Genomic DNA, 11,742 nt, shown 5'->3' on the forward strand with positions numbered 1-11,742 from the left:
TGTGTTCAGGAGGCTGTGTGAGACACTTCATGAAATAACATTGTGAAATAAAAGATAGTTCCAGTAATATTTTTTTTTTCTTTCTTAGAGCATAAATCATGGAGCTAGTCATGTTCTCCCCACACTGGTTGCCATTGTGGGGGCTCTGGAACCGCCAGGAGTCCATGCAGCAGAGTCTGAGAACCACCTCATGCTAACCTCGCCCCCTTGGTTTTCAGCTTAGTGGGGAAGACAGATTGTAAATGAGTCGGTATCCTTAATAGCATAGGGGAAGTCCAAGGGGCAGGGGCAGAGGCTGCTGCTGGAGAAAGGCTGCCTCTGTGTGTTCATTTCCTGCCCTGCTCTAATCTACTTGATACTTTATGCCACTCGGTACAATCTTCACAAAGAAATCGTGAATTCTAGTAGAAAACGAACAGAAGAACAGCTAGCATGGGACTCAATGTGACATGAGGGTAGAATTGCTACATGTTTCTCTCCCCTTTCCTCTGAAAATGCTAAAACGAAAAGTATAAATATGCTGTTGAAAAGCACAAAGGGAAATAAAACAAAACATCAAGAAAAATAAAGCCTGCAGCGCTAGAGATAAGCCTGCGCCCTCACAGCACGGGGTGGCCCATGGTCCCAGAAAGGGCTTCTGTACAAGGAGCGTTGAGACTGCTGTGTCCCCTGGGTGATGACAGACCGAAAAACAAAGGAACCCAAGGAACTGTTCTTAGTTGAATATTTACTTATATGGTTAAATGGAATATTGAGTAATTTTTTTCCTTGTAAGTTTTAGTACCTTTGTAACTAAAGAGCTGAATATCTTGTTTCGATCTGTTTTCCTCCAGGCTGACTTAGACCCTCAAAGACCGCCAAGGCCAGAAGTGAAAATCACTAGTCCACAGGAAAACGAAGACAACGAACAAAGCAAGGACCCTGCTGTCGTAGCATAAATGATTTTTAAAGAGAGAGTATAGTGATTGTAAGAAAAATGAAGGGTTGTAATACTTGAATAATACGTATACAGTTGTTGCTAAACATAATGTAACAGTACGGTTGAAAACTAGCTACTGAATTTTTAAAATTAGAGACCTAATGGAAAGACCAGATAACTTTGAGTAGCTACTGAAGGAGAGGACTTCTTCGTATGGGATGTTTCTAGAAGTCATTTAGAAAAATCAGAGGGATAGAGGAGAATGAGAACTGGAAGACAGTTGGGCACTTATTTTTGTAAAGAATGAAAAAGAATGGAATTACCCCTGTTGTATACTTTCTTATAAATTTAGAAGCAAGATTAATAGATGGCAACTTATGCTAAAGCACTTATCTAAGAAGGCATAGAATTTTAAGTGATAATAGGAAAGCATGCACTATTTTCTTACAGCAGTAAACTCCTGAATAAACAAATTATAGTTTAGTTTCAGAGATAATTTAGAGATGGTCATAGACTGAAATGTTTTCATAACTTGTTGGTGGTCCATTCTTTCTTCCTCCTTAGCCAAAGCCCACCTTTAAAAGAATTAAAAAGAAGGCAAGATGCTCATTTTGGAAGGAGGAAGTATTCATTCAGTGTATTAGTGATTAATATTGTCATGTTCCTCCCTTTAAGTGCTCCAGGCTTTAATCCTTCTGGCTTCTGTGACACACCCAGGAAAGAATTTTAAAGGAAATCCAATTATATTACTGAGCCTGGCTGGATGGTTTGCAAATTCTGGTATCCTATAGATTTTCACTGTCCCAGTCTATCTTTACCAATAATATACCTCTCTTCCTCATGTTAGGAAACTCAATATTGGCTGCTCCAAAGATTGAATTTTCTACCGTTGTTTTGTTTTGTTTTGTTTTTACAAAAGGGAAATGTAGGCTTATCAAGAGTTTGTCACTGCTCAGTTCCACTTGCTTTTTGCTTTATTTCTATTAGGACTGCCTTGTCATATTTGGTCCCTAAGGATATCAGAAATATTTATTTTCAAGCTAGTTATATTTAGACTTTCTAGCAGATTCCTTTTTATATAATTAGAGTTTATCTGATAGAAATTGTTGGGAAAAAAGTTTTAAACTTGTCATAATGAAACCAGTTCCCAATTACTAGTTTGTGGGCTGATTAAATTACTCACAATTGCCTTGTTAGATATATATGGGGAAAAGCATAACTGTATTAGTTTTTTAAATTCTCAAGAGATGATGCCGTTCTTCCTTCAATATAGAATTAATATATTTTTCTAATATTAAATAATATTTTTGTTATGCAGAAATTATAAATTTGAAATTTAAACACCTAGGGCTTTCATCGAATTCATTATTAATCATAAATTTAAAATATTTTTCCCTCCAGATTTTTAACCAACCATTTAGAATCAGAGTAGTTCTATAAAGTACTGAATAATGCTATAGAAAACAGATGTATTTTTTCTAGCAGCTATTTTCATACTTTCCACAAATAGGAAGTATAAGCAGAGACCGCATTGTAACAGTATTGGAAAGAGATAATTATATAAGAGCATATTAATCCGGGAGAATGAATTACATAAATGGGGTGCTGTATTCGTGGTTTAAAATCTAGATTGTGCTGTCACTAGTAGCCGTATTTTTCAAATGGGACAATCAAAGCACCACAGACTACAAGCAACAATCTTGTGTTGTTGGGGAAATAGACTAGCTGGTTTTGTAATGTTAAATTCCCGTACTAATACTGGGTCTGAGGTTAATGATTTTAAATCGTTTGTAAAAATAAGGGATTAAAAATAAGAAATTATAACTCATCCTCAAGATGATTCTTTCTCTTTCTTCAGTGAGTTTCTCTCTCTCTTTCCCTTCTTTAATAAGGATATTCTGTCTCTTTCTGCTCCTTTTTTCCATCTATAAAGCTTCGATTTTTCAGGAACTTTTTAGAATCATCTTAATGGAAAACAATGTTATTTTACATTAAAAGCAAAGTTTGGTATTTTAAGTATATTTCAAGAAGATGATAGGCCACAATAACTGTAGCAAAAATTGAGAAGTGGAGATGTGGTACTTCCCTTGTGTATGTGTATTTTACCACTTGTTGACAGGATGCAGTTGTGATCTAACTTGAGGGGATGAGCCACAACTAATCACTTAAAAAAAAGAGAATGAAATATGCTATCTAACCAAGGGAAAAACTCATTCACAGGGAATGAAAATTGAGGACATCATTTTGGAGATGACTTTAACCTAAATAATGAAAGTTAATTCGCCTCCCAAATGTGGCCATTTCCTTCTCGGGACTGGCGGCCACAGTGGCATCGGAGTAGCTCCACACACTGAGCCTCGCTGACAGATTTGGGACCCTTGTGTGCGGGAGCAGTAGACGTCTGGGTTGGGCTTCGGGTCTGGTTTCATAGTGAGAAGGGGCTATGAAAACTCATGTAGCTTTTGTATGATAACCAATAGAATGCTTTAAGATGGTAGCTTTTTTTATGATAGATTTCATAGTTTTAATTTTACGGAACTCTTATTAATCTCAATTTGGTTTTATGACATTTGGAAACAAGTGGTTTGTTAGTTGAATTGGAACATTAGGAGTTTTGCAGATTGAATAAAGGAGATGTTAGCTCAAGTTTTCCTACTAAGGACGTTTTACTTGTTTTAGCATCTGTTAAAATAACTATTGAGAGTTCATGGATTTCCAGTTATTAAACATGATTCTATGACCATAAGGTAACTTTTTACTCATTTTTTCCTGGGGCCATGGGATGACTATTTATTAAAACAGTTTTTGGGGAATATTCGAATGCCAGACTCATGGAAAGATTATGATAGTCCATGCATTCTGTTTTATTCTGAGCATCGGTGCCTGCTGTCATCTCTAAAGAGAACTACCTGTGTATGTGTTTGTGGCTCGGAGTCAGCCAGCTCTCTCTGTGGGCTCATGCTTGTGAAGCCATACTGATAGGAAATTATCCATACTAACTTTTACAACTTATAGCGCATAAACCAACATCCTCAAAATGTTCACTAAGTAACCTTCTCCACAAAAGACAAAGTTACTTCTGCTAGGAAACTGTGGCTGCAGAACAACAGGAGGGTGGGTGTCTTACAGAATTAGCTCTATAACTTCCACATTATTTTGCTCAGTACGTAGCAAAAACAAAATTTCAGGAAGTAGAGTAGATTAGTTGCTAAACAGAAAGCATCACATCTGAACTGGTGCCAATCTGAGTAGAAATAGACTATATAGATATACACATATACATAGCAAACGGTTAGACAGATGCACTCACACACTTTAAAATATTGAAAAGGCCTCCTCAGGCTCAGCGTTATTAATGGAACAGGCTCTTTTGAGAGAAGCAATGCATAGAAACAGGTGGAGAGGAAAGGCTAAGAAATGATGTATATCATGGTGCTTTAAGACTTGGTTCCCAAAGACTTTAAGAGGTTTAAAGTTCTCAAAATAAGAAAGGTACCAGAATTTTAATGAAACATTTATTCTGGGAGGGGTGAGTATATATAATCTTGCTTCCTGAAATAACTACAGCACCTAGTTCTTTAGTTCTGTGTCAATCAATCTTAAGTACCATATACTTTAGGTGCAGAGTATTTCATACCAACACAGGCTCTGTCAGAAGGTTATTACCACTTGTTAATGTTGTTTGTGTGATTTACATGAATGTATAGAGAACTCTTTTTGGTAACAAGCAGCCAGGTTCACTGCAAATAGAATACAGCTAGTCCACTGACTCTCTAATGTTGAAGTTCAGTGCAGAAGCTCTGTAGCTTCCTCGTGTGAATGTGATGTCCTAGAATGGACCCATTTTTTAAAAAGGTTAGCCTGTCATTCTAATGTGATGAGCACAGACAGTTCTTGTGACTAAATATCATTTTGGGGGGTAAATACTATAAGATTTTTGCTTTTCAGAAAACATCCTGGTATAGAGATGGGTCTGATTTTTTGTTCTTACATGAAGTTTGTGTGTCTCCTACCATGAAGTCTGCGTGACTTGGATGGAGAATGAAAGTGTGTCCCCACAAGTTGATAAGGAAGAAAAATATTGTTTATGAAGAGGCGTAACATCCTGTAGGGTATGGGAATCAGGAAAGACTTTTAAGATGTCTGGATAACCATAAAGCATCGATCAAATCAGGAGGTAGCTGATGGAGCCAGCTCCATTGACTTAAGCCAACAACAGTTTAGCTTACATCCATGAATGGTACCAGAGGAATTCTGTGTAGTTTCATCAGCTTACACCACACACTATAATTGAGTGTTTGGGTTGTGTCACACATGGAATGGCATATGAGAAGAGGGGATGACTGTAGTCAATTGTAGAAGAAGCTTGGAGAAAATCTATTGTGTTTTTGCTTCAATGTTTTTCTTGTGCTTTAAATCTTTAATATGTACAATGATAATGGGCGATTATCAATGTTGTAAGTAAACATTAAGTTGAGCTCATCGTTTTTAGATGATTTATATTTAGAACTTCTCTTTGTAAGGAAAATTATCTGTTTTGATCAAATTTTGAGCATTTGGGTTTTTTCTTCTGTATCAGTGCTCATTCTAAACCATAAAAGTTCACTGTGTGTTATAAGTAAATAGATCTGTGTGTTTTTATAATTAAAATGTGTCTGGATGGTTTACTGTTTGTTTATGATGTTGTGCTGCTAATAGTTCATGTATTAATTCTTTGCATGACTTTTTTCACAAATGCAATAGAAACTTTTTGATTTAAACCATGTAGAAATTTAGCACATTAAAAGATTCTTCTGTTCCTACTTGGCATGGATATTAAACTTCATTATATAAAGAAAAAAATTTATATCTTCATATACATGTTTGGTTGGCAAAAATTTTAGGTATATTTTTAAAAAATCATTGCTTTTTCTTTTATGAAATGGCATTGGAGAAACACAGGTCCAGAAATTTTGTTATGATATATCTTTAAAAACAAAAAATAAATTACATCACACATTCTGTATAGTTATAGCTATAGGAATAATTACAGTTTTACAAAAAGATTGGCTAAAATTCTGCTTCAGTGATATTCACTACTTTCATTCTATTGAATTAAAGTGGTTTTGTTCTTTCCTCTCATGTTTGAGAAACAAAAGCCGTTAAGTACAAGAATTTTGCCTTCTTGATATGTAATAACAAAATACATGTGATTTGGGGACACTGACTAAAGAGAAGACAGTACTGCACCTCTAGTGCAGTTGACCCTCATGTCTTCATTATATAAGAATAAAAAAGCAAACCTCTGCAGCAAAGGAGGCATCTAGACTACCAAAGCCAAATCTCCTTAGACCACGTGGCTAAACATTAGGAATTTCCCACGATCAATAATGACGGTAATTTCTCCAAGGTAGAGTAAACTGGCTAGCATGCATTGGTTATAAAATTCTCGTTTATGGAAGCAAACATACAGTTCTTCTATAGGCTTCCAAGTGTTTCTTCTTCCCCTAATGGGACCTTCATCTGTTAAATTATTGCACAGGTCCCTCAAATGCCAACACAAACTCATCTTCCATTAAAGAGACAAGTGATGCAGGGATGGCCTGCGTGTCAAATGCATTGGTTTAGTAATAACAAAAATGGTTTAAAATGAAAACAAAAAACACCAAAAAACAAAACACTGATAAACCATCTCCCATTGGTTTAATTGTATTTGTTCTTTTTGGCTATAGTCCTATCTCCATGAGCAACCTCAAATACAGTCATGATCTTAACAACTACCTATGTGCTCGTAACCCCCAAATCTGTATCTCTGGGCCCATCTCCTCCTCCCTGGCAGCTCCAGACCTGCATATACAACTCTCAGTTGGAGATCCCTGTTACCTCAAACTCAAAGGTTTTATTTCTTTTGACAATATGTTTCTATTCTTACATTGCCTATCTGGTTAATGATGCAGCTTACTGCCCAAATAGGAACCTGGGAGTCATCTTAAAGTATTGCCATTCTCTCTACGTCAAATCGGCCATTAAGTTTTATGTTGTTTCCCTAATACTTAGAAATGTTAGTTCGCTGTGTATTAATAGGCATTTTCTTCATCTTGTTTATCGGCCTGAGGGTTTCTCATTGATTCACATGTTCATCGCATTTTTCTACTAGGTTTTGGGCTTTGTGTTGTTGCTTTCAAGGGCTTCTTTATATATCCTTCCTAACCTTAGCTGGTTATGTGCTTTACAAATATCCCTGCCATCTTTATGTTGTTTGCTTTTCTAAAAAATATTAGCCTAGAGAAATGTCTTATATGGATATAGTCAAATATTAATCTTTTTATAGTTTATGGGGGTTTTGTGGTTTGCCTAGAATATTAGTCTAGAACTTGATGTCAATTATATTCTGTAATATATTCTAGTTTTTTTTAAGTTTTGCTTTCCACATTCAGGACTTTATCTGCCAGGCATGCATTTTTGTATGCACTGGAGTTAGGGACCTAATTTTTTTATGCTTTTCATGTGGGTAACAAGCTGTCTTAGCACCATTTGCTGAACTTGCTGTTTTCCCCCCACTGATCCGTAGTCAGAACTATATCAAGTTTTCATGTGTTTTAACAAAATTCTTGGCTCAAGATTGTAGAAGCTTCTCATTAGAGACTGAATTATGTCCCTCCCACCAAATTTGTATGTTGACGCCCTCAGCCCCCAATGTAACTATATTTGGAGATGGGTCCTTTATGGAGGCAGTTATGGTCAAATGAGATCATAAAGGTGGGGCCCTAATTCTGTCGGACTAGTGTCCTTATAAGAAAAGGAAGAGACACCAGAGCTCATTCTTTATCTGTGCACACACAGAGGAAAGGCCATGTGGGGACACAGCCCAGAAGGCATCCATCCACAAGCCCGGAAGAGAGGCCTCACCAGAAATTAATCTGCCAGTACCTTGATTATGGACTCCTACCTCCAGATTTGTGAGAAAATAAATATCTGTTGTTTAAGCCACTCAGTCTCTGATATTTTGTTGTGGAAGCCTGAGCAACCAGAGCAGACTAATCCAAATCTCTTCTCTTTGCAGAGTTGTAAATGATATAATAGGACTTTATTTATTATTTTTGGTCAGTGAATATACAAGCAAAAACACTAGTTCAGAAGTGGTTTTCCCCCCCCACAACTTCTTTTTGTTTTATACTCAAGATAGCATTAAGTTTTTACCATATGCTATCCACATTGGTTTCTTAGTCTTCTGCTAATGAGTTCCCATCCATAGAAGGGTATTAGATTGGAGGCTGTATTACGGAGAAAATGGATCCAAAGAGGGCTGCCTGGGATCCAGCTATTCAAATATAATCTGGGCACCGCTTCTTCACCTATGTGGTGATTGTTCTATATCCAGGATGGTTGACGATAGTGAGATACAATGGGAAACATGTTCCATCTAAAGTATTGAAAGGCAGAGTTCCTCTCTAATAAAAAAATTAGAAAATATTAAGCATTCAAAAATTATCATTACAAAGTACAATACTCCATGTTCTATTCCTTCCTTTTTTGATAACGTTTAGATACAATCCATGGGAATGGGGCTGGCCCAAGCCTCGAGGTGCCCAGCTCTCTTTGTGATAGCCTATTAAGTCCTTGTATTCCCAAATGAAGGAAACATTGTTCATTAAAAAACAGCCTATAGAAGAGGGTTTATTAATAGATTCTCTGGCCTGAATGTTCTGTTTCCATTTTGTTTTAGTGGGCTCTCTATGCCAAAACTTCACTAAATTTTAAATAGTTGTAGCTTTATAGTAAGAAGTGATATCTGAGTAGAACTCCCTACTCAATTCAAAAATATTTTGTTTCTTTACTGGTTCCATAAAAATTTAAGATCAACTTGTCAGATTCTGTGAAAAAGCCTGTTGAGATTTTGATTAGAACTGCATAGGTCTTTATAATATTGAGATATCCTACCTATAAATTTGAAACATCCATTTATCCAGGTCTTTAAAAAGTCCTTTCAAAAATTTGTGTAATTTTTATTGTAAAAGTCTTGAACATCTTTTATTATATTTATTTCCAGATATCTTATAGTCTGTGGCTATCGTTAATGGAATAATTTTTAAATTATTTTTTCAATTGTTTATTAATGGTATCTAGAGATGTCATTGATTTCTATAAGTTTATTTTCTATTTAGCACCTTGCTGAACTGTATTAGAAGCGGTTTGTAAGTTTCTGTAGGAATTTTTATGAAGACTATAATATCTGCAAAAATAACATTTTTTTCTGTTTCTATCCTAAAATCATTTTTTTTCTTATCTTATTGAACTAGCTAGAACAAATTGAATGGAAGCAGTAGCACATATGTTTTGTTTTCCCCTGAGGTTAAGAGAATGCTTCCACTGTTTTTACACAGAGGGAAGGGGGCAGGGCGGGAAGAGATTAACAGAGAATTTATATGCATATATGCATAATCAGTGTACACAGACAATAGTAGGGTAGGCCCAGGGGGTGGGTAATAGGGAGGAGGGGATCCATGGGGGGAAAAGGGGGACATCTGTAATACTTTCAATAATAAAGATTAATTTTTTAAAAATGTGATGTTTGCTTATATTTTTAGTAGATACTTTATATTAGGTTAAATTTCTCTTTTATTCCTAGTTTTCTAAGTGTTTTATTTGAAAATTCTGAAAGGATGAACAACACTGAATACATTAAGGTTTTTATTTTCTTTAGTTTTTTAAGTGTTGTGAATTACATTAATATTTTTCCTAGTATTAAAGCATTCTCACATTCTTAAATAACTATGCTCATAGGCTCCTAGAAATAGCATGGACCTTTTAGTATCCACCCTAGCTTCTTGATGGGGAAAAAAATCTATGCAAAATAAAAATCCAGTATTATAATATTCGTAGGATCTCAAATTTATATTACCCCTGTAGTATGGGACTCCCAAGATAAAGGACATTCACAAAAGAACCATGAAACCTCTAGTGCAGTGGTAAAAGAGATGTAAAAGCTTCCCAGAGACACTTCTACACCCCAGAGTATAATCATCTCACACAAAATAATCCACAAACAGTTTACACAAAGTGCGCAAGACACACAAGGAAAGGACCCTCGTAAGGTCAAATCAGCAAACACAAGTAGGGAAATAGACGCCTGAGGAAGTAGAAATAATACCTTTTAAAGTCTTATGAGTCTATAATAAAATGTTTAAATAAGCATGTTCAAAATTATTAAAATTATAAAATGGAGAGAAAACATAATAAAAGAACAGGACTTTATAAGAGACAAAAGAACAATTTTGAAAAACCAAGTAGAGCTGCTAAAAATGAACACCAGTCATTTTTCTTTCCAGCTTTACTGAAGTATAATTGACAAATGAAAACTATATATATTTAAGGTATGCAATGTGATGATTTGATATACATATATACATTGTGAAATGATTACCAGAATCAAGCTAATTAACACTTTTGCAAAGGAGAAAATAATAGCTACTTTGTTGACCTGGAGGATTTGAAAAGAGAATGCAATTACAGCAGTCAGCACAGAGCAAGCCCAACGCAGCTGTTAGATATTATGGTTATTAGCTTTCTGACTTGGTTTTTGGCACCTTCTTTTGAAAGGTCTGCCAACTTTCCCTGGCTTCTTACTGCTTCTTTACTATCCACCTTGGAGCCAAAATTGATTCTTTATTGGTGCTTTTCCACTATTGACAAAAATACTCCCCCAAACTCCATTTGTCTATACTTATATTACCTTGGACTGGGTAGGTTCACAACCTTTGTCTGTTTCTAAAGCTGCTGATTAATTTTCAGGATGTGTCACGTAAAGAGGGGAAGATGGTGTTGATGGTGATGAGTGTGTGTATGTATGAGAATGGGATGGATCAAGTTCTTGTTGTTTGATGTTTTGTCTTGGCATTGGTTTTTGGTAAGCTTTATAATATTGAACACACAAGCTGTTTACATGTGAAATTCAAGGGTTTTGTCTTTGTATTTACCCTTGGAGCCCTAATACTGTTGATCCCAGCCCAAGTGGAATAGCCACAGATGATGTGAGTGTATGTTGGAAAGTTTCTGTTATGCAATATGGTTGTCTTCAAAGAAGTCAACATTAGGCTTCTAACGAAATACTACTGGGTAACCAGATACCTGCCTGGACATCACGGTAGTGTGAAGTTTTAAAAATTATCATCTTTATATTTAATGAAATATTTACTAAGCTCCTTTACAATGCACAGCACTCTTCCTCTAGGTTCTGCCTCCAGCCTCCATCTCCCCACCTCTCTGCTCCTGTGCCCATAGTGGCTCCACACAGTGAGGGGGTCACCAGAGAGCCCCCTGCTTTCAGGCCCTTCTTTGTGTCTCTGAAAGGCAATCTCCAGTTAGAAAATAAAATAAAATTGATGATGATTGGGGCTACTCAGATGAGGAAATGCACCTTTGCCCTCCATTTCTATGAGTGAAATTTTTAAGTCCCCTGAGAATATCAAGGTCAGTGTTCATTATATTCATTTTCTGAAGAAAATTTCCTAGGAAGAGTATCTAGTTACTGGCCACGGAAATTGCTTTCCTCTCTGTGGCTGGAGACCATCATCCTCAAGCTAATTTCCTGTTTAGTGTTCAATATTTGAAAGCAGGAAATTGTCATAATAAATAGGAAGCTTGAGATGATGGTGGAAGCACATTCAGACACGTGGTTGCTCAGGAAATCATTTTTGCCTACTTTATTAAAAACCTAGACCTTAGTTAGCATTTTGCCCCTCATTCTTACTCTCATCAATAGCCATTATCAAAAGAACTTTATTAAATATTGAGCTCTGCTTGGCCCTGTGAGGAATGTTTGGGCCCCTGACCACTAGCAGCTT

At 36.1% G+C, this 11,742-nt stretch overlaps 1 protein-coding gene across 1 annotated transcript in view; it reads left to right on the forward strand.

Moving 5' to 3' along the window:
- The window catches only part of DCDC2 (doublecortin domain containing 2), a 133,572-nt gene extending 132,045 nt beyond the window's left edge, over positions 1-1,527 (forward strand). The window contains exon 10 of the mRNA XM_081144301.1: positions 834-1,527. Within this exon, the coding sequence (XP_081000427.1) occupies positions 834-938 (105 nt within the window). The 3' untranslated portion in view covers positions 939-1,527. The remainder of the gene's footprint in view (positions 1-833) is intronic.
- The last annotated feature ends 10,215 nt before the right edge of the window (positions 1,528-11,742 follow it).

Source organism: Miniopterus schreibersii, assembly GCF_964146895.1.
Source record: "Miniopterus schreibersii genome assembly, chromosome: 8".
NCBI classification, from domain to species: Eukaryota; Metazoa; Chordata; class Mammalia; order Chiroptera; family Miniopteridae; genus Miniopterus; species Miniopterus schreibersii.